This window comes from Harpia harpyja, chromosome 4 (assembly GCF_026419915.1).
Source record: "Harpia harpyja isolate bHarHar1 chromosome 4, bHarHar1 primary haplotype, whole genome shotgun sequence".
Taxonomy (NCBI): Eukaryota; Metazoa; Chordata; class Aves; order Accipitriformes; family Accipitridae; genus Harpia; species Harpia harpyja.
The window spans coordinates 67921698-67947168 of NC_068943.1; the positions used below are offsets into that span (position 1 = coordinate 67921698).

A 25471-nucleotide genomic window follows, 5' to 3' on the forward strand; every position below is an offset into this window, starting at 1 on the left:
TCCTGTGACGGATCAGCACCAAAACTAGAACAGGCAGTAGAGAAATAAAAACTCCGATTCCCAGACTAAAAATAACACAGACGAGATTTTGTTTGCTGTGATACTTCTTCCTGTTGTAGTTGGAGACATTTCATAGCAGCATTACAAGAGGGAACACTACGGCAAAAATGGTCTGTGTGGAACTCCCTACAATATATAACTGAGGCTGTAATTTTATCATTAGCTTTTAAACATTAAAGTATACATAGTCCAAGCAGAATCCCAAAGCCATCCATTTTGGCTCTAGTGCTACAGGAAAATAAAGAGATCTATTTCTAAGCAAAAGGCTGAAGAGACACAATCCCATTACAAAAAATTTCCCAAGTACTTGGCTTTATTTTAGGTGTCAGAATTGTGGAGCACAGTCACATCCTACAGAGTGGTTCAGTCCCAACAGAAACAGAGTTCTGGGTGACAAACAGGATGCCCTGCCTTCCCTAATACTAGCTGTTGAACTCCAAGTGATGTTTGTCAATGCAGGGCATGCCATCTTGTCCTCCATTTACATAATGTCCAAAGAAGATTGCAAATGATGTTTCATCAAACTAGATACAGTGTAAGAAACTCTGAAGAGCCAAGTGCACCTGAAAAAAGAAAGCCAAGTGTCTGTGGCTTATTTTGACTTGTTATTTTACCTTAACTAGCTCCAAATCTCCTTCCAAAGTAGCTGACAGCCCATACTTCCCCGCAAGAACAGATCTGCAGTCCCCTTGCTGAAATCCCATAAAGTCAAGGACCTCCATCCATGAAGTTTCATCCTAGAGGCTTTCCATAGTTACAGCTCTGAATTGAGGTAATCACTGGACTTTATGAATTGTATATTTTCTCTTGTAGTTTGCAGAGATGTTTCCTTCTCTTATTCTGGTTCTCTGCATATGCAGAGACTAAAACAAGGGGCGGGGCAGGACTGAGATTAAATGAGTGTTGGTGGGACTTATTGCAATAACAACCAGTGCAGATATGAGGGAAAAATTTGGAAGAATTGGAAAAGGAAAACTGAAACTGGCTGACTGAGAGAAGTGGGTCTAGGGATGGAGAGAACAGAAATTAAATTGGGACTTTGACAGCAAGTCCACAGGGATAGATTGGGTTTTGTTCAATTAAAAGATAAATAACTGGCTGAGATGAGGAATGCAGGCTGGGAATGGGGAGGCAATGAAAATGAGGCAGAGATGAGGAGTCAGGAGTGGAGAAGAGGAAGGTCTGAGTCAGGGTTGTCTGTGGTGGGATGCAGCAGAAGACCCCAAGCTCTGGAGGGAGGCAAGTGGGAGGGCCTATACCTGCTCAAGAATGCTTCCTTTGAAGGCTTAGATGGAGCCTAAAATCCCAAGTTTCACTGTTTCTCTGCTGTCAGTAAAAGTGTCAGCCCTAGATTATAGAGACCTACATTCAAGATATCTAAATGTAGCATCTATGTGTGAGTCTAAGCTCCCATCATAGTCAGAGAAGATTTTAGGGAAGGATTCAGCTGCCTAAATATCTGGATCTGCATCTGCTTTTGATGCTGTTTTGGGTTTGTGTGGTGGGGTTTTGGTAGCAGGGGAGGGTCTGCAGGGGTGGCTCCTGTGAGAAACTGCTAGAAGCTTCCCTGCCTCCAAGTTGGACCTGCCTCTGGCCCAGGCTGAGCCCATCAGCGATGCTGGTAGCGCCTCTGCGATAACATAGTTAAGAGGGGAAACCTGCAGTAGAGAGGGGAGTGGCATGTGAGAGAAACACCTCTGCAGACACCAAGGTCAGTGAAGAAGGAGCGGAGGAGGTGCACCAGAGGAGGGGATGTCCCTGCAGCCTGTGGTGAGACGGCAGGCTGTCCCCCCCAGCCCACGGAGGGGAGTGGGGAAGCAGAGGCCCCCGAAGATGGCCATGACTCCATGAGAAAGCCCGCGCTGGAGCAGTCTACTGAAGGACTGCAGCCCGCAGAAAGGACCCATGCTGGAGCAGTTCGTGAAGAACTGCAGCCCATGGGAAGGACTCACATTGGAGAAGTTCATGGAGGACTGTCTCCCGCGGGAGGGACCCCATGGTGAATCAGGGGAAGAGTGAGGAGTCCTGCCCCTGAGGAGGAAGGAGCAGCAGAGACAACGTGTGATGAACTGACTGCAACCCCCATTCCCTGTCCCCCTGTGCTGCTGGAGGGGGGGGAGGTAGAGAAAATTGGGAGTGGAGTTGAGCTGGGGAAGGAAGGAGGGGTGGGGGGAAGGTGTTTTAAGATTTGGTTCTACTTCTCATTATCCTTGTTTTGATTTAATTGGTAGTAAATTAAATTTTTTTTTGTTTTTTCCCCAAGTTGAGTCTGGTTTTCGCCTGTGACCATAACTGGTGAGTGATCCCTCATTCTCCTTGTCTCAATCCATGAGCTTTTCTTTATATTTTCTCCTCCCCATCCCACTGGGGGGGAGGCGTGAGCAAGCAGCCTCATGGTGCTTTGTTGCCGGCTGGGCTTAAACCACGACAGATACCTTAAAAAATTCCTTGAGGTGCCCTAAGATACTCAAATGACTTTAGACACCTACTTTAAGGCAACTGTGTTCCACCTGCGCTCAACTCAGTCCCAGGAGTCCAGAGAGATACTCAAATGCAGACTGTGCAGAAGATGAGACACAGGCTCACATAAATGTTTGCATGCAGATAACTAAATGTGTCTACGTTTGCAGTCTGCACCTGAGTGCCAGTCTGAATGTTTGTGAAACCTGGAGAAACCATGGTGTTTCTCTTAGCCTTCACTAATGTTTGGCCATACAGTTGATGACAATGTGCTTTTGCTGTAAGGTGCTGTCCTAATTCAAGTGGCAGAGAACAAGAGTTTGCAACTCCCCAGTGCACAACATGGGGAAGGAAGGAGAGGAGGATGTTGCTCCATGAGGAACTCCTTTGTTCTTCTGTTGGCTCTTTCAAATCCTAGAAAATCAGACACAGACATAAGTCCAAAACTGGGTTGCCCTGCTAGGCAAGCTGTGCTGGGGAATGCCAGAATTAAAATTTTCTCCCCTGCTGCACAACCTTGGTTCCTCTCCAGAACATGTGCATCCTGTGGGGAAGAACAGAGTGCTTCATGTGATTGAAAACAACAGCAGGATGCAAACACAAGGAACTGAATTCAGGCTGCACCAACAGCCTTAATTCCAGCATTGCCTTACAAGGTAATGGCTTGGATTTTCTGCTTTAATATTGCTTTTTCCCCTCTTCCAGTCCTATGTGCCTTGTATGTTTAGAGTGTCTTCATGCAATTTAATTAGAAAATTGGATGTGTGAAGCAAGTGATGCAGTACTGATGATGGAATAACCTGTGGAGAATGGGAGATTTACTGTCATCATTCAACTCTTGTGCCAAAATCCATCTCCAGCTGACCCAGCTGTAAACGGGTATTTGATCTTTCTGGCTAAGGAGTCAAAGGCAGCTTTGGCAAAGGCACTCAGGTAATTCACTTGTTGGATATAGCAGTTAAAGGGCCTTACTCTTGGAGGCCCGGATAGTTGGGCTGGATCTTTGAATGTGGTAGGGTGGGCTGGTAGCATGATAAAACTGTTCTCTGAGCTGAAGGCAGACAAGCAAGTGCTAAAGCAAAGCTCTCTGCTTTATGTGTCTTTCTTGTCTTTTGAGGTCTCCTAAGTGCTTATATAGAAGAGAAATCACTTCTGTGGAGAGACTTGACATGAAAATAATTCTGACTAAACAGGCAAGTCTTAAGAGATGGAGGAAGACAAAAGTTATCTATCAATGAGGGAGTAAATTTCTTTGGGGGTCCATTTACATTCAGATTTTGTTTAATCAGTGTTTCCTGGACTTGAAGAAATGCAAGAGCAAGGTGAGGGGGAATGGGCCACACTTACACAACTCCTTCACCTTGCCCGTTGTTTGCTAACAATGTGTAGAGCTCCTCTCTCTTCCTTTTTCTCTGTCTATTGAAATGCCTTACAAGAAGTTCCAAATAAGCTTTCTTATCCAGAAGCTGGAAGATTTATGCTCACCTGTATTGAATATTTAGAGCCCAGGTTGTTTTCTGAGTGTGATTGTCATGTCTGGCTTAGGACACCTTGGACCTAAAGAGAGACTCTCCTCATCTCTGGTGAAGAGATCAGCTTATTCTCCCTGGGATTTCTGGTGTGGTTACAGGACAGGAGACAAGCAGTTCCTCTTCTTGGGATCCTTAGTCTTGTCACAGTCGAAAAGAATGAGTCACTTACCAAAGAAGTAGCCATGTTGTTTTGAGTACACTTTCAAGTTCGTGTTTTCTGTTCTGTGGGTTCTGAGCCTTTCCACTGCGTGTGGATTCTCTCTTCACACTCATTCTGCCATGAGGGCAAGACGCTTGTGTTTTTGACAAAGAAAGAAAGCTGTCATTCCCACTCGAGATGGGACAAGAGGCAATGGGCACAAATTAAAACACATGGAATTCCATCTGAATGCAAGGAGACACTTTTTCACTGTGAGGGTGGTCAAACATGGGAACAGGTTGCCCAGAGATGTTGCAGAGTCTCAATCTATGGAAATACTCAAAAGCCATCTGGACATGCTCCTGGACAACCTCTAGCTGACCCTGCTTGAGCAGGGGGGTTGGACAGGAAGATCTCAAGCCTCACCTATTCTGTGATTCTGTGACTTAGGGCTTGCGGATTCCAGAAAATGGCAAATGCCTTTTGCAGCTTGCTTGGAAGAAGAGTGCCACTGTTTAGGAGGCTGAGTGAGGTGGCATTTTCTCTAGTTGCAGCCTACCAGTATGGTCCTTCTCACATAATTTCTCCTGTCAGGCCAGGTACTCTCCTTCCCCTTTCTCTGTGTCCTGTGAACACCTACACCTGGAAAACATCATACCTGAGATGCTGGTATGCTGTTTTCCAATCTGCTCCGCTTTTGGAGCAGCATCACCTCTTTGCAGCTTCCTTTCCACCTCACTGATAACTGCTGTTACATGGCAGTGTAACTCATTTTCCTGACAGAGAGGGATTTGTTCCCAAAATCTAGTCTGCAGCCTCTTACAACAACAATAGTAGTGATACTGCTGGCCAGTTACTTTCCTTCCCGCTACTTAGATATGCCATCTCATTCAAGTAGACCTGCAGTACCTGTAGAATAGTATAAAAGTAGGTACAGTACATGTAGGGCCTGGATGTTTTAAAGACAGACAGTGGACAGTTTAGCATTCATGCAGAAAAATGTTTTATTGTAGTGCAGTTACACAGGAGAAAAACAAAAGTCTCCCTGCTTCTGGTTCAAGGCTATGCTGGGCCATAAAAGGGGAGGTGAGTGCTAACCAAAACAAGTTCCTACATGTAAAAACACATTGCACTTCCAGTCATTTTTACAAGGTTATAAGGACACCGCCTGGTATTTTCTTTCTTTTTTTTTTTTTTTTTTTGTGTGTGTGTGGGGTGTTCTTAATGAGCTGCAGCTTTAACTATTTAAAGCTGGAATCCAGAATGTTTCCTTACAGGAGTTTTTGTCGTTTGGGTTTTGTTCACCTCATAAAAGTAAATCTGAAGATACTCTTTCTTTCTGTTTAGCCTGTCCAGTTTATTTACACTAAAAGCACCTCAGGCCACATGAGGTTTACTTGATACATTCCCATAACGACCTTGCAGGGCTTCGGTGGCTCTGAACCCAGGCTTGGTATACAACACTAATGCTGGTTAGTGGTCAGCTCATTCTCATCACCAGCAAGCAGGAAGAGGGAATGGCAGCAGGTATAGGGGGTTTATGGAAGAGTGCTGAAGTGGCCTTGATGACAGAACAGCTCTTCCCCAGTTAGGGTAACTGCCAGCCCACTTCTTAATGCAGAAAATCAGCAAAGCATTGCATCAGCCTGGCACACACATGTGACAAATGGCATGGAGTGTGACCATACAGAAAAGAAAAAGAAGGTGGGACAGGTTTTGGACCTGCCAACCTTTTAATTGTCCTTTTGGGGATACAAATGCAACACTGTTTATCAACTACTAACTAGTTTTCCCACACAACAGGTTATGTACAGCATATTCACTTACATTTTTACATAATAATACAAAGGTCTTCGTGGCCACCACCTCTTGTGGTGAAACAATGTGACATGTCAAGCTGACAGACACTTCAGGAGAGGCTCAAGGAAAAAAAGTTCATGCAGAGATAGCTTATTCTTGGTGTCCTGAAAGTAAAATCTTACAAAGGATGAGGAAGATGTCTGTGTTAACAATCTTTACTTTGTACAGCGCAAAGAGGAGGGATAGGCTTTTTAAACATAGGATTCCTTAGCAAACTGGATCTGGTCTACCTCAAAAACTGGCTGGCTGCACCTCCGAGCCACATACTCAAGTTTGTTCTTTTGACAGGATTCAGACATGGCTCTTAATCTGTAGACTCCTGGGGTCACAGGTAAACTCACACGGGAGTTTATTCCCACAGTGATGCTGAGGGTTTCAGTTTCCACGTCAGAATCCTTCGCTGCAGAAACTCTGCCACTGGGTAGATCCCTTAGAGTATATGCTGTGTCCTGTGCACAGCTGCTGCATGGATGAGGCAGCAAAGCATCCTGGTTTGACACCTTTAATCTCATAGTCTGAACGGTGAGATTGTGGGAGGGACCTTTAGTGGCCAGGCAGTTTTTAGTAGCCTCTTCATAAGAGGGTGGTCTTCCAGGATTCCTCTGGTCTACCTCTCTGAACACTTCATCAGCTGACCTGAAACGGGGCCTTTGCTCATATGCCACAGGCAATGGTTTGTCATCATCAGGCCTGTTCTGACTGACAACTCTGCAGGAGAGCTGATCTTCTTTCTTTGTGAAACTGTCTCTCTGAAAACCCATGTTTTTTCCAGGCCCCCAACTCTGGGTTTTTATTAGTGTTTTCCTGCGGTTTGCAAAAGAGAACGACATGGAATGCTTTTTGATCTCTCTGCTAGGCGTACTGCAGTCTTCAGTGGCCTTGGTGGAAAAGGACTGGGGCCTATTCAAAAAGGTTTTTTTGGGACTAGAGGGCGAAACTACTGGGGAGGTGGTGAAGACTGAGCCATCAGAGCTCTCCAGGGAGCAACTGGAAGATGTTTTGGGTAGAGAGTCTGTTGATAATTGTGAAGGTAAGATTGCAAGCCGTTTCTCCAGTGCCTCCAACCCTAGCTGTTTCTGCTGAACTGGAAAATTGTCCTCACTTTTGTTTAGCTTCTGTTTCCTTATCATGCCTTCAAGGCGGTTCTGGAAGGACAGGTCTGGCTCTGAGTACCTCCTGTCCATTGTGCTGATGTCATTTCTGAAATTAGTCAGTGAAGGGGCGGAGATGCATGTTGGGTATCTTCTGCTCACACTAGTACTCCTCCCTTTGGGCTGCTCCATCTGAGAGGTACAGGGGCTGCCTTCAGCTTCAGCATCTGGGCTGTCATAGGCAGAGTCATTCTGATGAGCAGCACATAGGTGTTCTGTGGGGAGAAAGCACTTGTTATTTTTCACTGACCATCTGAGGATGAAAGGAAACTCTATGGAAAGAGTTCCTGTAGAAGAGCACTGCAAAAGTGTCTTGAGCCCTCTACAACTCTCTGTGTTTCCACAGATGTATTCTCATACCAAATTAAAGAACTTAGCCCAGCAGCCCCAGACTGTCACATCCCCAGTCCATTCTCATACCTGTGGAGCTGTCTGTGTGCTCTGGTGACTCCTCAGCCGAGGCACAGACAGGGAAGGCAATGTCCTCCCCAAATATTTCTGAGCAGTTGTTTATGAGGAACTCCACCAACACTGTCACCTGCACAAAGAAAACAGTTTATTTCAGTCAAAAGGGCTGAAAACATATTGAACAGTCTTTCCTGCCCCTGCCTGCTGTCTTTGTATGGAGGGCAGCACAGAGCAAAGAGGCTTCTGCCAAAATCCTAGCTTAAAGTCAGAGTCCACTCTGGAGGATGCGGCCTGATGCTGCAGATGAATTGATCTGTCCCAATACAAACAAAATGCCATCAGCCTCGCTGTCCAGAGGGCCCGCGGGTGGCAATGCCCACTGGGTGCCCCCCCTTGCCCTCTGTGTGCAAAGTGTTCAGGAGCTGTGCTACAACGTAGGGGACTGCAGGGCAACTGCTACTTTTGCTCAGAGGAGGCGAGACGAGGGGCAGCCTTGCCCATCACATTGCAGGCACCCGAGATGATGGCCACCCTCAACGTCCAGGGCTGCTGTTTTGTTCAGCTTTTGCAATGGCAGTGGTATCCCTATGGATGGCTCTGAGCTGCCCCGACGGGGGTGGCTGCTTGGTGAGTTCAACACACCTTGTCATTCATCTCCTTCTGCACTTCCAGCGGGAGCATGTTGTCTGTCTCTGGGCTCAGCATATTTGGGCCAACGCAGATGGCCAGATTGCTGGAGTCCATCCTGTTGGTCTCGGCATTTTGGCTGATGTGGTGGAGCAGAGAGAGCAACTGCTTGAGCAAGACGAGGTTTGGTCTAGGCAGTTTGTCAGCCACCCTGCATGAACACAGACAAAATGTGACGTTAATTCATGGTGCAGCAGCCGTTGAGCAAGTCTCAATTAAAGTCAGACAGATGACGCTTCCTCCAGAAAGAGGCATGTGTGTACTGTTTTCACTGCTTAGCAGAAGTATCATTCAGAAATCCCCAACGGCAGCTGAGCACGTGGTTAATTACAAGATCTTGAATTACAAGGTCTTGACTGAAAGGCAAGCATTACAGCCGTCCATGTCCTTGAGTAGATGGGATGACATCGGGAGATGTCACTGGAGGCTTGCCGAAGGCACGTGAAAGCCTGCGGTTGTGCTGTGCAGCTTTCAAAGCACTCCCAGTCAGCCTCCACATCTGCTCTTTCTAAAGAGCAAAACACAGTGGTGATCTCCACCACCAGCAGATGTGGAGGCTCCCTGTCAGTGCCTGTGCCGCAGCACCGTGAGTACATGAGCTGAGACACTGCAGCCTCTCTGCTCTTCCTACGCTAGTCGTTTCATAGAACAATTTCAAATAACTTCAGGAAGTGCTGCTGCTAGAGCCCTCTAAATGAAACCCACAGAGCAATAGCAAGCTGACAGGCTTTTAAATGAGACTCAATTTTGAGAGACATCATTGGCCTCTACCAGCCACTCCATCACATTGGGGTGGGCTTGTTTGCAAAACTTTCTGGTTGCAAAACTTTCTGGTTGCAAAACTTACTCTTTCAATTCTTCAATTTTTTCCTGCTTGCTTGGCTTCTCCAGAGCTTGCATCCACTTCTCATAGAGGTCAGATGACAGGAGTTTGGAGGGAATATTTCGGAGGAAGTCCTGCAAGGCCAAGAGATTTAGATGAGGGTTTGGACACTACTCCTGAGCACAGAAGGGGCATCACTGTGACATAGGAGGCAGGTTGGCTTCAGCTACCTGACCATCAGCACTGGCAGAGCAGTGCAATGCACAAGTACACACCAAGTACACTTGCATTGGTGTAGTAATGAGGCCCAGCTCTTAACTGCTTTTCATTCACCCGTAAATCTCAGTATTCCTCCCTGGGGAGGACGCTGAGGAGGAAGACAAAGTGAGTTTCCTGTGGGCGTGCAGGAAATCAGCAGCACAAGTGGGACTGCAAATCAGGTGGAAAAGGAAAATGCCAAACTTTCCTAAGCCTGAAACATTTAGTCTGGCTTTGCTCTTGCTTTAGGTTGGAGTCCCACCTAGGTCAGCTCTGGGCACCGAAGTGGGCCTGTGCAGATCAGCAATGTCCTTCCACCACTGCAGGTCAGAGGAGCTCACCTTCAAGACCACTGCCAGCAGGTGCACAGATTTGCTTTTCAAATCAACATTCCCGCCTTTGTTTAGGTCCTCCTTCAACTCCTTTCGTGCTTTTTCATTGGCAGCTTTTCTGAATATCCCTTCAGTGGAAGGTCCTTTCATATGCAATATAGCTAGGAGATTCTGCAGGGGAAAAAAATGGAGAGGAATGGGAGAACAGTTACTTGGGTGAAGGAAGATCCTTTAGCAGGTGAACATTTCTTTAGAAACAGAAGAAAAATTGTCTGGAGGTACACCGTGCTCTAATTAGGTGAGTATCTAGTTCTTGCTCCAAGTAGATTACATGGGAATAACCCGATTTTCCTGCAACCCACCCTCTTTGGACTGGTGAATTCCACTAACTTCAGTGGAGTCATCCCTGCTTCCTTCCAGAAGGAAACAAGGGATGGCTTAAGTCTTAGTTTGAATCCCTTCCTTCCCAAGCCAGGCAAATACTGCTTAGAAGAGACAAAAGCCTGTCTACTGGAAAAGCCAACTCAGTGGGAGAACTGTCACAAGACCGTTTTTATCCAGAATATAGTGTTTAGGTATTTGTCGGTGGTAGTCCATAGCTGAACACTTTTTTCAGGGAAATACAGAAATCCTTGGAAGTTTATGTTGCTGAAAGATTCATTTAAATGACTTCTGTAGAATCACAGATGTTTGTACTAAGGAGCAGATCTTCTCCTATTCCTGGTCCTGGGTTGTCTCCACTCAGAGTTACTTCCAGTGAAAGTCGGGTGGGCTGGACAAAACCCGCAGACCTGACCCTTTCTACATCTGGGATGGGCCCTGAACTTATCAGAAGTGTGTGTGGAGGGGAAACACCAAAATCACTCATCTCCTGGGTTCTGCAGAACAAGTACTGGGGATCCTGCCTCACACTGGAACCCAGAGGTATGATAACTGTATTGCCAGGCTTGCTTACCTGGACCGGTTGCGGCAGTGTGTCATCTTCCCCACAGATAATTGCCAGAGGCTGGCCAAACAGAGCAATATTGGCACCTGAGTCAAGCTGCCCTGGGGAATTCCCATTGGTAGAGCTTCGTCTCAGGGTAAATGACTGTGATATCACCTTCTTTCTTTTCATTGTTCCATCTGCTGCAAGCAAAAGAAAAGCAAAAAATCAAATTTTTAAAAAAACTGAGCGTGCTATGTGGCCTTTCATCTGTGTGCAGTGCAGAGATATATGTTGAAACAACTCAAACTCAAAAGGGAGAAACTGAAAGACAACTAAGTCGTTACTGAGGAAACAACCGCCTAAACTGTAAAACTGTGACCATCCCTCTAAGGACACCACCTTTCCTGTTTTGGTGTTGTTTTTTTTTACATTCTAGTCACCGTTTCTTCTTAGAGAGTGGGAACATGCAAGGCACAGAAATAACAGCATTTATAGAGATTTTTGATATCACAGCGGTTTCTGTGATAACTATCTAAGGCAGATATGTCACCCAGGCAGCTGGCAATGACAACAATTTTCACTATGTGGTCTGATTGTGCCCCAACCTTAGGGCAGGAGTGTAACTAGGGGCTCCTGCTTTTCAGCCTCTTTCACAGAGGCTGAAAACACATGGCTCCAGCTCTGCCAGCTTCAGAGCCAGCTCTAATGATAGTGGTCCATGCTAGAGCTAGTGCTTGTCCCCTGCCAGCCAGCCAGTGGAAGGTGATACTTGCTCCAGAGGATGGGAGCATCACAGTAGGGCCTCATTGGCTTCAGGGTCAGGAATCTCTTAGCATGGCTTTTGCATTCTGCATCTTAAAGAGGAGGGCATGCTAGGAATTTGGAGATGATGGTTGTATTGGGATGAGGTGTGGCTTTTTTTCCCTTTCAGAAACAGTGAGAGAAGGATCCTTTTGCTAGAAAGCTTTCTAAAGGAGTTGCCTTTTGCAAATTTCCTAAAAAGGACTTGCCTTCTACTCCAAAATGAAGTTGTCTTATGCAGATGAGAAGTTCTCAGGACCTATATTTGTGGCTTCGCGCAAGTCCTTGGTAGGGAGGGGTTAAAAGCTATGAGAAAGTGACATAACATTATGGTATCCTATAAAATGTTTCCTTCTTATACTCCTGAAAAATGGTCTGATATGATGGTCTGCTCCAAATCTGACCCTGCCCTGCTAATGGGGTCCTCCTGGTTGTTTACAGGTGCTGAGGTTTTGCATGGTGAGAGAAAACAAGTGCTGTTGCTGCTGCCAAGAGGGTTTATTTGCTCTGGCGTGCAACTGCTGGTAGTGGTACTCGGTACTTGCTTGCAGTGCCACACCTCAGTGGTGATGCTCTAGTGAGAAAGGAGCACTTTTATTTCCCATCACTACCAGGGAACACAATGAAACATGGCTTTGAGGACTAGGGACAGGGATACGAGACCTCTGGCACTCAGTACTGTCACCTCTCCCACTGAGTATAAGGGAAAGCAGTCATTTGCAAGTGAGTGGCACTCCAGGGCTTAAGCCGTCTCCTGGATGGGGCTGAGAGCTGTGGATTGCTCTCTGGGAGGTGAAAAACAGGTGGTTTTGCAGAAGCGTCACCTTGCAATCATTATATAAGAAAGCAGTTCCTCAGTTTGTTTTAAAACTCACCAGCTGAACGGCAAAGTCCGTCTTCAGTATCTGCTGGCACCAGCGCGGGGCATTTCTTGGCATCAGCCTGCAAGAAGCATGTTAGGGTTACAGAGCTGCCACCAGCAGCGAGGGCCACCGGTGTGTCGCTGCAGCTCCTCAGAAATCTGTGGGACGCTCCAGGGAATAACCAGAGCAAGCCCAGCATCTGCTGAAGAGGGGCCTCGGTCCAGGAGTGACACTGCCTCGCTGCCCAATAGAGGGGTTTGTGGTAAACCCTGCAGCCAGCCACCCCAGACCTGCCTGGCAGGTCGCAGCCCCGTGCTCTTTCAGGCTGCGCTTTTGATCCAGAGAAGCCACGGCCGGACACAGCCTGCTCTTCTGTGTCCTCCCCTGGCACTGTAGATTTTCTCCCACACTCCTCCGGGGAACCTTGATGGCTTCAGAGCCTGCCAGATTCCTGAGCAAAGCTCCCTGGGAGCCCGGGGAACATGTAGACTGCTCACAGCGATGCCCAGCTCCTTCTGCACAGTGCTGCATGGAGTTGCCTTTGAAGGACTCTGCCCGCTCGTAGGTAATGGTAGGCAGCCGGCAGCTCCTACAGGGGCCACCCCCACTTTGCTACAATATCTCACATCAGTACCCAAAAAGGATCAGGGGAAATGAAGCGGCTGCTTACCTCCAACTGGCATTCAATCAGACTCTCCATGTTCCCAGCATTTAGTGTCTTTGACTAGACAAGAAAACAAAGACACAATGTGAGTAATTGAATGCTATGTTTAGAAAACAGAGTTTTTCAAAATCACTCTGTTGAGAGAGCTGAAGCAATAGACACTCACAGTATTACAGCTGCTTAACACTTTCATTAGGAGTTTGATCGGGGGAGCTCTGGACACTCTGGTTTCCTTCAGTCCTTTTGTTTGCCTGTTTATTGAACAGGGAACAGGCAAAGAAAGAGCTTTGTAAAACTGCACCCTTCTTGTCCTTCTCACCTGCAAGCCAGTCTAGCATTTAAGTATGATCCTGAACCAGCAAGATATCCCACACATGTCAATCATAAAGCCCTTCTCTGGAAGGCACTCAGCCCTGCTGCCCTATCTGCCTGTTGGTGAAAACAGAAAAAAAGCACCTTTCCATTTTTAATCCATGCAAAAAATGAGCAAGTGGTGACAGCTACATATGGTTGTTAATCTGCAAACACAAGGCTAAGTCAGTCAGTCAGCTCTGCCCATGAGCTACACTTAGCAGTGGGCACACCTCTCCCCCTTCTACATTTTTGTACATCTCTGCACAGCTGCATCTGGAGCACTCCACCAACTTCAACTGCGACACCACAGATTTTATCCCAGGCGGTACTTACCCAAGGAGTGAGTCCAGCCAGAGCTCCTTCACCTCCCGTGAACTGCAGAGGAAAGGAGAAACAGCATCACTCCCCACTGCTACTAATCCTTTGGACGGAGACAGGCAACTAAACAGTTCTACCCCACGTGTGCTGCCTTATATATGCAGAAGGGGCAGGTGGAAATTCACAGACAGGAAGAAGCATCATGGGGCAGGACAGAAACACTATGAAATTTCTGGCTTCCTCTTTCCTTTTAGAGGAGGTACTTTTTTTTTTCCCTTAAAGAAAAAAAAAAAAAAGCCCTTGTAGCTGTTATGGATGGAAAAGATGAGACACTTGCCAGGTAAAGGTTCCATCTAGCATCACCAGTGTGAGGTGGGATGTGCAAAGGGGGCTGCAGTGTGGGCAGCTTCTCCTTACCATTAAAGGGCAGTGAGTACAATCTGTCCTTTGACTGCTCAGAGACCTTAGATTTTGCAGTTTAAAGACGCACCACCAGATCAAGTTACACTAAGAATAGTTAAAAAGATGGGGGAGTGGAATAGCCAAGATTCAGGGAAATGTTTCTGTATATTTTTTGAAAAACTAATGGCAACAGTTTACTGTCTGCAAGCAGATGTAGACACACACTTTGCCAGTGCCAACTGGTTCTTGAGAATCTAAGCATTGGACTCCTACAGAAGAAGTGGTATTATGTAATAATTTAGTAAAGCATGACAATATGTAATAAAAAGTCTTGCTTAAAACATGTCCTAGTAAGAATTATGTGTCTAAGTAATGAAGTTTAATTCAACTGAAGAGATAAAAAAATCCAGGAAAAACCTACCTCTGCTCTCCCTATACCTCTTCAGGGTCTGTTGCTGACTCGCCCCAACCTGAGCACATCAGGAACATAAGGACAACAGTACTCACTCTACCAGGCCATTATGAAAATTCGTCAACATATGATGTTAAATGCATGATATTAGTTCTACTAATTCATTGACAGAGGCAAATTACAACCTGGTATTCTGGGTACCAGTCTTTTGATCTAGTGAAAAAGAGGAGCTAAGGCTGAGAGTCAAAGGGTTGGGAATATTTCAGCAGTGGATTTAGGTGGAAAGCACGCTTGTAAAACTGTGGTCTCTCTGCTGCTTCCGCCGGTGGATGCTCCATTTCACATGTGCAGGGGACAAGGCTGTGTCGTAGCACAGCTCTTTGCAGATGTACTTTATGGCTACATCCGCTGCTGAATTCACCCTGAAAGCCATTCTGTGCTTAACCACATCAGACCTGGATCCTGGGTTGTCATGCGAAACAGACAGGCGGTCTCAGCAGAAAGCCAAGATGCAAAATTCACTTTTGGTTAGACAGACATGTGTCCGGAAGGGCAAAAGGAGAGCTGCCCTGCTTTTGCGGGGGCGGGGTGGGACGCTGTAGATGACCTTTCAAGTCCTCTTGAGGCCCATCATTTCCATGCTCCTGTAACCAGTCTGTAGACCTGTTTAGGGCTGAGACTTCCAGGAATTTCAAATGCAGCCCTGTTCATTCACCATTGATTTTTTACTCACTGCTGTAATTGATTTTTTGTTAATTAGCAGTCCTGTGACATCTGTCATTTCCCTACTAAATTCCATGGGCCAATGCATGTTCTTGCAGAAATATTGCCATCCTGCATCTTGTTCTCCTAAGAATTTCTTCCAAGGCTCCCTGGCAGCTGCAGCACCCTTGCTGATAATCCCAGCAGGATTCCTGGGATAAGGGGAATGTATTTTTCAGTACGTCTGTTAAATGTGTATCTAAACGTATCTGTTAGGTATCTTGGAGGCTTAGGGGACCTATACAATTCAGTTCTGCCTTGACCTCACTTCCAGCACTGTACGTAGATGTATTTCTGAGATCAGTCTGTTGCATGATTAAGACACAGGGTTTGATCTGGAAAATGTGTGACTCCTGAAAAAATGGGAGTTTAATGGGTGGTGATTAGCCAGGCCAGAAGCTCAGATTACAAATAGGGCACAGCTGTACGCAGGGCATAATGCTTTGAATTTCCCAGGAGGAAAAGATACAGTGGTGGGTGGTGTATTGATAGCCCATCACCAGACTGTCCATTTGCACACACTGCTGTATCTGTAGTTAGTTCCCATCTATTAATGGTTCTGGGATATAATGGCCATTGTACATGGAAGGTATGTGTATAGGCCTGCCTGCCCATGTGGAAAACAATTTGATTTTTTTTACCCTCCTGATATCGTTCTTTCTTTTTATAGGTCTTTTATGGTGTGTATCACAAACACTTAATTTGTGCCAAAATTACGTTAAAGCAGCTTATTTCATTATGAACAAACATGTCCCACCTGAATAGCAGGCATCTGAAAAAGCTACGGCTTGGCAGAGTAATTGTATGGCCACACGGAATGAAGCTTGGCTGTATTTGCGAAAAGCAGTAAGCGAGCATGTGCTGGCTCCTGTCGAGCACCGCAGCGCTGCGTGCAGGGTCCTGAGGTCGGAAGAGCTGCTGCACCAGGTGGGTGAAGACAGGAGGACCAGCACAGCGTGAGCTGCCCTCACACCCACCAGCCAGAGCAGCTTCACAGCTTCCTCCACCAGTGTGTAAAGGGTAACACAGATGTAGCTCCCAAAGCCGATCTCCACACTGAATATTAACAGAAAAGGCCTGTCATATGGGATGTTTACAAATGAAGGTCTCTTACATGAACAACTTCTCTCCCTGAAGAGATCAAGTCCCTCTACCACACGGCTCTGCTTTGCAAACTCAGAGCCTTTGCTATGGTCTGCCCCTCAGTTTGATACAGATCTTATACCACGATGCATTAGAGCAATGTCTTTGTTGTACCACAGTGGTTGCCCTAGGGCAAGCAGAATAGATGGCAGATGGCTTGGGCACAATTGGAGCTGTTTGCAGCTGATGTGTTTCTCCCAAGCCACCCCTAACTAAGTGAATGCACTCTCCTTCACAGACATTGGGACATTTACACAAAGATCAGGGCATGGGAGAGGGGGTGGACTTACAAGGGTTTTGTAGGACTAGCCTGTGTGTGAGCTTGTCCTGGTTTCTGCTGGAATAAAGTTAATTTTCTTCCTAGTAGCTGGTATAGTGCTGTGGTTTGGATTTAGGATGAGAACAATGTTGATAACACACTGATATTGTTGCTAAGCAGTGTTTATACTAAGTCAAGGACTTTTCAGCTTCTCCTACTGCCCTGCCAGCAGAGGCTGGGGGTGCACAAGAAGCTGGGAGGGGACACAGCAAGGACAACTGACCCAAACAAGCCAAAGGGGTATTCCATACCATGTGATGTCATGCCCAGTATATAAACTGGGGGGAGTTGGCTAGGGGACGCCATGGCTTGGGGATTGGCTGGGCATCAGTTAGCGGGTGGTGAGCAATTGTATTGTGCATCATTTGTTTTGTATATTCTATTATTATTGTTGTTGTTGTTGTTGTTATTTGCCCTTCCTTTTCTGTCCTATTAAACTGTCTTTATCCCAATCCATGAGTTTTACTTTTTGGGGTTTTTTCCAATTCTCTCCCCCATCCCACCATGGGGAAGGGAATGAGTGAGCGGCTGTTTGGTGTTTAATTGCCGGCTGGGATTAAACCACAACAGAGCTCTTCCCCTCTGTACATCAGGTTGCTTCCCTCAGTTCTGCAGAAGTGCTTTGCATTCATTGGAGGGAAAGCAGGATTAGGCAGGTCCTGCAGAGCAGCTGATGCTGGGTAGATCCAGGCCTCTCGGGACGGGGTTTACTCCTTGAGATGTGAAGCATTTTCCTTGTAGAAGCCAGGACATCAGACAGATGCCTCTGCTTCCCCCCGGGCCCAGGTAGCCCCTTTCCTTTCCCAGGCCACGGCTGCTTTTGTGGTCCATTCCCAAGCACTTCGCCCAGCCAGTTTTTGGAGAGAGGGCTTATATAGCACTTGCTGCCAACACAGACCAAATGGTGATTTTCCCCTTTGTGTGAGCTACAGTCAGGCTAGGTGTTTTCTCCTCTCTCCTCTTACACTATGGCTCAGTGAAGGACTCCAGACCATAGCAATGAAGGGGCAGCATCAGTTGGGAGGAGAAAGGAATCAGGAGCTGATAGTAAACAAAAGAACAAAAGAACAAATCTGCTGTGGCTGGAAAGCGTCTGTTTTCTTCTCTCCTTATCAAACCGCAAATGGGAAAATCCCAGCCACAGCTCACTACTTTCACAAATGTTTGACATGATGGCTCTTAGAAATGAGGGTGTGTGTGAATGAATCCTGAAACCCGCCTTCACCCTGTTGTCGTACCAGCAAGGACACAGCAGGAGCGTAGCTGTGAGAAGGGTACAGCAGGACGTGCCTGGAGCAGTGACTCTTTCAAGCCCATATAGAGCAGAAAGAGCCTTCATCAGTGCCTCTCCATGTGGAAAAGGGGTTGTATTCTGGTTTTGTCTTCACTGGCACAACTGCGGTCTCCCCAGGGGACAATAGGAATGTTTACCAAAATAAGAAAAGCAGCTATGCCAAAGTCAGGGAGTTGCTGGGTTGGGGTTTTTTTTGGAAAAGCAAGCTCTGCACAATCTGTCCACAGACTCAAAGAACAGGGTGGCACGTGGGTTGCTGGGAACAGGTCACATTTCTACACATCTTCTGAAGGCAGCTCTGATTTCCTACCACTCTCCAGAGTGTGTTGTGGATTGCATAGGCATGGTTCAGGGTTTGATCACAGAAAAGAAGGCGGCCTGAGCTTTGGTCAGACTAGTCCCTATCTCCTACCTGTAACAGTTCAGAATGTGATCCTTCAACCCAGCTGGTGTTGAACTCTTGCAGTTTTAGTCAGGTGGGACCTGGGCTCATGCTAACCCTGCCTTTGGAAAGTGAAACCCACTGTCAGTTTTTCCCAGCTCTGATCAGCTGATTTCTATCCTTAATTAGATATCAAGATTAGATTGCAATGTGGGTTAGATTGCACCACCCTTTTACACACTGTGTTACTATTGCATAGGAAAAAGTTACAAATCAAAAATAATACTATGAATACAGCCCAATGTGTATTCTGTGCCCTTCCCGTGACACCCTTTTGGTTGCATTTGCTTTGCAGGATGGTTTGTTTATTTTTTTCATGGGTGCTCCCCTCAAAACTAAGTTGGCAGCTCTAAACTTTTTTTACTTGTCCTCAGGTGACTGGTTCCAATGGGTAGTTTTTTAGCTGTGGAGGGAGGGTGCATATAGGCCATTTTTCCAAAGGGTCTGTGCTGGTGTTCAGCTGTGTCTGAATTCAGCTTGCTGTTGTATCTCGGCAGCACTTGGGAATCACTCATTCCTTGGGCTCCCTGAGGTGGCCAGCACAAGGGGTTCAGGGAATTGAAGTCGCCTATCATTTCTGACTGAGCGGATGCAGATCTAAATGTTTGCTTGCTTACAATAAACAATAAGATAATAGAGAATGTGTGTAATTAAGTTTGAATTCTATTCTTTTCAAGATTTCTGTTGAAGGTACTCAAAAAGTATTGAAAAGTGAGATGCTACTCACTTTTTTTTGTTACTCCAGCAGGTTTCTCACTTATTTTGTAGATTAAATTTCTTGCTGAATCCAGAGAGGTGTGAATCTTGATTTTTCTTTTCAGGATTAATACAAATGTTTTCTTTTCGATTTTGGTTGATGTAGGCTTGTATTTCTCCTGCTTCTGCATCTTGTGTTTTGCTTTGAATTTCAGCATCAAAATGATCTCAGATGTCAAAATGAGAATCAGAGGAAACCCAGGATAACCTGGATTTGACATTGAATTCTAACTTGCCTGTGATTTTCAGGCATAAGACATCTCACTTTCACACAAAAGATGATCTGCAGACTTCTAATGGCCTAGCAGCCAGTCTGGAATAAGACCAAGAAAACTTGGCCCAAGTGTAATTTTGGGGTTTCATTGTGTATGTGTCCCATTGCTACAAAAACTAGAAAAGAAAGCCAAGCTCAGGAGTGGCAAGACCTTACAACTCCCCCGGCAGAGTGGGAGCTGCCCCAGGCATAGCAAGTGCCCATGTCCGTGAACACAGCCGTCACCGTAGGCACCCAGGAGGAACAACCAGAAGTAGCTGGAATTTCCCCCTCATTTGCCTGCAGTTGGCCTCTTCCAAGCCCCAGTGGTATGATGGGAATATCCCCAAACTCTTCATCATAGTGATGCCCTTGTGAGTTTGTCATTCCTGTGTTGTACCTGCTCCCTAAGTAATAAGTAGAACTGCCAGCAACCAGATCCTCATCACCACTAAATTAATCATGAACGGGAACATTTATGACCACACACCTGGACTCCAGCCTCCAGGCGAAAGCAGTGTCAGGCTAAGCAAATCTTTCCAAGTGCAGCTCTGCTGGCTATAGTTAATCTTCCCCGAGCACATTTGACCCCGTACTTTGGGAGAGTTATTTGCTGTCATACCCTGTCCTTGTGCATGCACACCCACACACAGCAAAATAAAATGTTCTTCTGTGAAGTTTTGGCCACCCATCAAAATCAAGATGATAAATTTGAAACAAACATCTCCATATTAGTGGGTGATTGCCATATCGTTGCTACTAGCAACAGCTGCTGTGTTAGTGTTTTATATAAACACTCCACTTCTGTATTGCTGTCCTGCTTCAGAGCACGACTACCTTATGAGGATTTCAGAAAGAAAATGCTTCTTGTGGCACAGGCTCTGCCTCCTGCCGCAGGGCACCCTGAGGTCTCTGGGCAAACGGGACTGTCGCTGCTGCTGCGGAGGGGACGGAGGGAGAGCGGAGGTGCACTGCTCTGCAGCTGCCGTGGGGCAGGGCGAGCCGGCCTCGGGCACCAGCACCGACCGGCACAACTGGGGGGCACTGAGGGCAGCCGGGTCCTCACCTCCACATTTGCAAAATCACGGTGACTTCCAGGCTGGGAATAAGAGAGGAATTTCCACCCTCCAGAGCAAGCAGGAGGTGGGATCGGCTGCTAGCAAGAGTGGGGTGAGGGGAAGAAAAAATGCTTTTGAGATTGAGTTCAGCTATATCAGCTCACTGCTGGAGACGGCTCGGCTTGAAGGCCAGGCTGTTCTGTTCAGGCCTGCATTTCTGCAGAGTTGGCCATTGATTACTGCTGCTGCCATGCAGACCAGGTGCTGCTATGGCTGCATTTGCTTATTCCATTCGTGTGTGCCTGCTCTGAACCCTGCCTTTGCTTTCAGATCTGCAGTCACTGCACAGAGATGACAGTAAGGAGTTTGTAGAGAAGGTACCTGCATGCCACCGTGTCCGTTTCCCCGTTCAGTGGCAGCTGAGGCTTGAACAGAAGATTTTGTTCTCCCTTTCCACTTCGTTTTAAAGGTTTGTTCGTGCTTTGTTTGAGCTTTACCTTTTCTCCCATTTATCAGATGAGTATGTTCCTTTGGGATTTTTCTCTCTGAAAACAGTCACTGTGTGTGGTCTTACAGTCGTGAACTGCCTTATTTAGTATTAGCAAGAACATTTGCAAGGGGAGGATATATCTTTAACCAGGCCAACTGATACAGGTGCAAAACCCTTCCTTGGGTCTGAAAAGAAACGCCTGTCTTCAATCTAAGGACAAGTTGAGAAGAAATGCTCTGAGTTTTACTAGATACATTAATCAGTTACATGGTTACTTGTTGAAATAAGATAGGTACCCCAGAAGTACCTCAAGAACGGTCTTTTCAAAGAGAGATTGAATCCTCTTACCTTTAGGCACCGTAAGATATAAAAATGCTAAGCCAAAAGATGTACAGTCCAGCAACTGCTGTAACATTTGTGTAAACCAAAGACCATACTGCTACAGAGAGTCTTAGTATTGCTTGTGCAACATCATGAACCAATCCTGTCCTTGTGTAACTTAATTGAACTTAGTATTCAGAGAGTAAAAATGAACACTCATTATCCTGTAAATTATGCCAAACCTAAGATGCTGGTACATTTGCAAGGGGGTCCTACTTCCATTTGGTGGGTAACAAGGCAAAGTGCCTATTCTTACTGCATTATACACAGATCCCCAGAGTGTATCTTTCAAACATAACCCCCTGGAATTATTATAGCTCTATGTTAGTCACCTCCAATGCTATACTCAGCAAAAACATTTGCTAAACTCAGGCACTGAAATACAACATATCACTGTAATTGACTCCTGTCTGTGCTATTTTAGGAGAGCCAGATATGCTAGAAGAGGAGCTTGAGAGGCCTGCGTTATGTCCCAGTGGTTGTCCCTCCTCCCTACAACTCTTCTGTTTGTTTCCAGAACCAAGCATTCCCGCAGTTTTCTTTGGACCAGAGTGTGCTGCAACATAAACCTGTCATAACTGTGAGACTGACATGAATAAACAATGCAGATAATATTTCTGTACTGACCTTAAAGGAAAAATCCTAATGAATGTCACAAGCATGGAAAAAGGCATTACTTTTTAACAATTGAACAGGCTTACTCATCAAACCTACAGCGCTCAGTAATCCCCCTATTAGGGAATTTTCAAACTAACCCAAAACTGTCATTGCATCTTTGGGGTTGGGGTTTTGTTGGTGAACTCCAGGAGATGCTTTGTTTTACCCTTTGATTTTCCACACAACATCTGAAAGGTAGCTTGCCTTCTTTCTGCCTCAGTTTCTCATGAATAACATGCTGAAAATAAAAGGTCACTGCACTGCATAAGGTGCTTTGATATCTTTTGGTGAAAAGTGGTGCATACAGGAGAACCCTGTAAAGAGTTTGGCAGCTGTTGACTCTTTGTCTCCTATGTGCCATGTAGCAAAGAGAAGACCTTAGTTTTAGCCTTAGTGTCAAATCTTTGACTAATGAAGGCATTTTGAATGCATCGTCTGTGAGGACAATATGTTATTTTCTGGGCATTACTTATGTCCCTCAAGGTCTTTGCAGTTCTACTTGCCACATCGAAATGTGACAGTCACCTTCTGGCCAGATCAAATACTCACTTATTTTAAGCATGCAGCTTATTGTTGGGAGGAAATATGGCAATGTCACAATGAAATAACCATTCAATATGGTAACTGAACTAGCCATTTTATCTAGATTCTGTAATAAAAATGTTTCTGAGCATGAACTCCCCTCCCTTTGCCTGACCTCTGGGAAGGGATCTGACTTGGGGACTCCAAGCATGGTCACATCAGAGGCTATGCTTTAAACATCAGGCAGATAGTGGGATATGGTGTCTCACGATGTCTACATGCTCTTTGAGAAGCTACTTCCTTCAAAGTGAACTTGGGAAGGGCCGCATGGCACTGCAGTCATTGCAACTGCTGTGTACCTTCAAGCTCCTAAGGAGGCTCTTAGCCTCCTTAGCAAGAAAGTTTGCAAGACCCCTTAGCAAAAAGGGTCTAATTCTGCATGAGGTTGAGGGGCCTCAGTGGCAGCTCCTCAGAAACCCCCAGCCCACACCTATCCCCTCTTAAGACACTGGTGTCTAGCTTCTTGCATGCAATATTCTTTGTCCTCTAATTTTTACTTTCCTATGCCAAATTCTTTTTCTTTAGCCATGCAGAACTTTTACAAGATTTAACTGGATTTAGTCTTTTGTATGCTTTTAAACTTGGGCTTCTAGTCTCACAGGCAAGGCTTATGTGACTGCACTTTTTTCCCAGGTGTTTTTTACTCCTCTGTCACCCCCAGTAACTTTTAGTCTCCACATTAATTTCAGTCACAACAGGCAAGTGAGCAACTCTTCCCCAAGCCAGTGAATTTCCTGCAAGCATTTTGGAAATTAGTGGGTGGTGGGGATTTTTTTCCCTGAGAAAATGTCATTAAACAGTCTTGGGTAGCTAATCAGCATGTGCATCATAGCCACTCAGTCACTATGCCCATAGCTCTGGGCTAGTGCTGGTGTGCCTGATGGAAACGGCATATAATCATAGTGGAGATCAAGGTCTTTGCAGAGGTGGATCAGGGCACAAAGGACACAAGCCTACAGGAAATGTCACATGCTTGGTTGCACTTCTCCTGGAACAGCATACTCAGATTTTCAGACAAAGCTTTGGTGACTGCATTCAGGTTTTGAGCTACAAAGATGAGGAGATGGAGGGTGGAAGGTGGTTAGATGGACAGTGCATTCTATCTATCAGCAAGGCCTGTGCCAAGGTGTGTCTCTGTCATCAAATACGTGTCTGGAGGGCTGTCAAAATATACAAGAACTTCTTGTATATTCAACATACAAGAAGTGCTGAGGGTAATAGGTAGCTGCCAAGTTTCATAAACTTCATTTTTAATCTAAAAGAACAGTGGGCTGGTGACTGGAGGGATGTGTGTATGGAGGTAGACTTCTTGCTCTACATCCTAACGATAAGCCAGATAACATCCCTTTCCACCAGTGTGACACCGTCTGTGTGAACACTGAAGTGTTCAGTGTGTCAAAGCGCTTGATTCAGTTCATCACTTTTCAGCAAAGAGCATAGACAAGTGCTTAGTTGAACACGCTGAGCTGGAGTATGAACTGAATACCTTTGGTACCAAGGCAGAAATCACTGCTTTATCCTTGTTATTAATAGGTTTGTCCCTTTTCTCTACTCTCATCATAAGCAAATGAAAATCAATGGTATTTGGGCTTATGTATCACTTCAGAGCTTGAAATTCCCCTCTTCCATTTTCAGTACACTGGGCTACCTGGTCAAGAGACAAAGGCCCATTTTATACCCCAAAGAGTACTTATTTTTAACAGTGGGGGAAGAATCCAATAACAAATGGGAACAATATCCTCTCTCTGGTCAAGCAGTGATTTTCGCTTAGCTTACGTTAGAGAATTTTGGCTGGGGTTTGGCCAGTATTCTATGTAGATAAAGTGATTTTAATGAAACTAAGGAAAAAAGATGCCTCTATTTTCCAGCTTAGTTTTTAAATGCTGAATTATGTTGTATCGATTGAAAAAAACCAACACTTTCATCAGCCTGAAAGTAGTTGCTTAATTTCTTACACAGAGGTAAGGAAATTATGGTCAAACAGTGTGGTTGTTTTTTTCTTTTCCTTCTCTTTTTTTCTTCTTTATTATTGCTTAGGAGATCCTAGTTTTAGTTCCTCAAAATGTAGTTTTTGTTGGTTCTCTTTTTCTTGATGAGTAAGGTGCCACTAGTTTTGCAGAATGAATTTTCCCGCCAAAAATGCCTTCCCTCACAGTGGTTTGTGTGGCTGTTTCTGTATCTGTGTAGGTATAACTGAAAAGGGCCCAATTCCTGCAGCCTGGCTCTCCATGCATCCCAGGTATAAAACGCCACCATTCTTATTTAGGTGGCATTCAAAATTAAACAGGGATAAGTGACAACAAAAATGGGAAAAAATCCCAGGCTTTTGGTGTCAGAGTGTGCCCTTATGAGAGAACACCTATAAAAGCCTGCTGCCATGAAATATTCTGTCACTTTTAGTAAAAATTTCTGTCCTCATCAGGGAATTTCCATTAGAAACCACAGACTCTTTCACAATGATACACATGTATGAGGGCTCCACTTTGTGCGGTCAAGGTACCATCCTATTCTCTGTTCCTTAGAAGAGAAGAGGGGATGGAAACAGCATTTGCCCACTTGTGGGATTTTATCTCCTTTGCTGTGATTTCTGCGCTGTCTCAGCGGGAGGAGGCTGGAGCTGGCCTGGACGGCTGCGGGCAGCGTTGTGCTGGGGAGCTACCACTGAGGGCTCTGGTGAGGAACTGGAGTCAAGGACCAGATCATCAGAGACACTTAGGGACCTATTGCCTTTTTAATCACCTAGCCACCCTGATTTTAAGTAGGAGTTGGGAACATATCTGCCTTGGCAAATTTTGGATGAGATCGGTGTCAGGGAGAGGGCAGGCAGGCTCTGGCAGTGTGACATGTCACTCCCTTTCAGTTTGCTCTTCTTCATGACCACT

General features: G+C 45.7%; 1 protein-coding gene across 4 annotated transcripts in view; it reads right to left on the reverse strand.

Annotated features, from left to right (window-relative positions):
* Positions 1-5369: 5369 nt before the first annotated feature.
* TAGAP (T cell activation RhoGTPase activating protein) overlaps positions 5370-25471 on the reverse strand; it is a 44436-nt gene continuing 24334 nt past the window's right edge. Inside the window, exons 2-11 of one of the 4 annotated variants that reach the window (XM_052784588.1) lie at positions 13654-13695; positions 13133-13217; positions 12973-13026; positions 12315-12381; positions 10666-10838; positions 9720-9881; positions 9145-9254; positions 8253-8448; positions 7623-7740; positions 5370-7417 (exon numbers count right to left, since the gene is read on the reverse strand). In XM_052784588.1, coding sequence (XP_052640548.1) covers positions 6243-7417; positions 7623-7740; positions 8253-8448; positions 9145-9254; positions 9720-9881; positions 10666-10838; positions 12315-12381; positions 12973-13026; positions 13133-13159 — 2082 coding nt within the window. In that variant the 5' untranslated portion in view covers positions 13160-13217; positions 13654-13695 and the 3' untranslated portion in view covers positions 5370-6242. Of the gene's footprint in view, positions 7418-7622; positions 7741-8243; positions 8449-9144; positions 9255-9719; positions 9882-10665; positions 10839-12314; positions 12382-12972; positions 13027-13132; positions 13218-13653; positions 13762-25471 lie in introns of those variants that run through there. The other 3 variants (XM_052784586.1, XM_052784587.1, XM_052784589.1) reach the window with 3 other exon arrangements.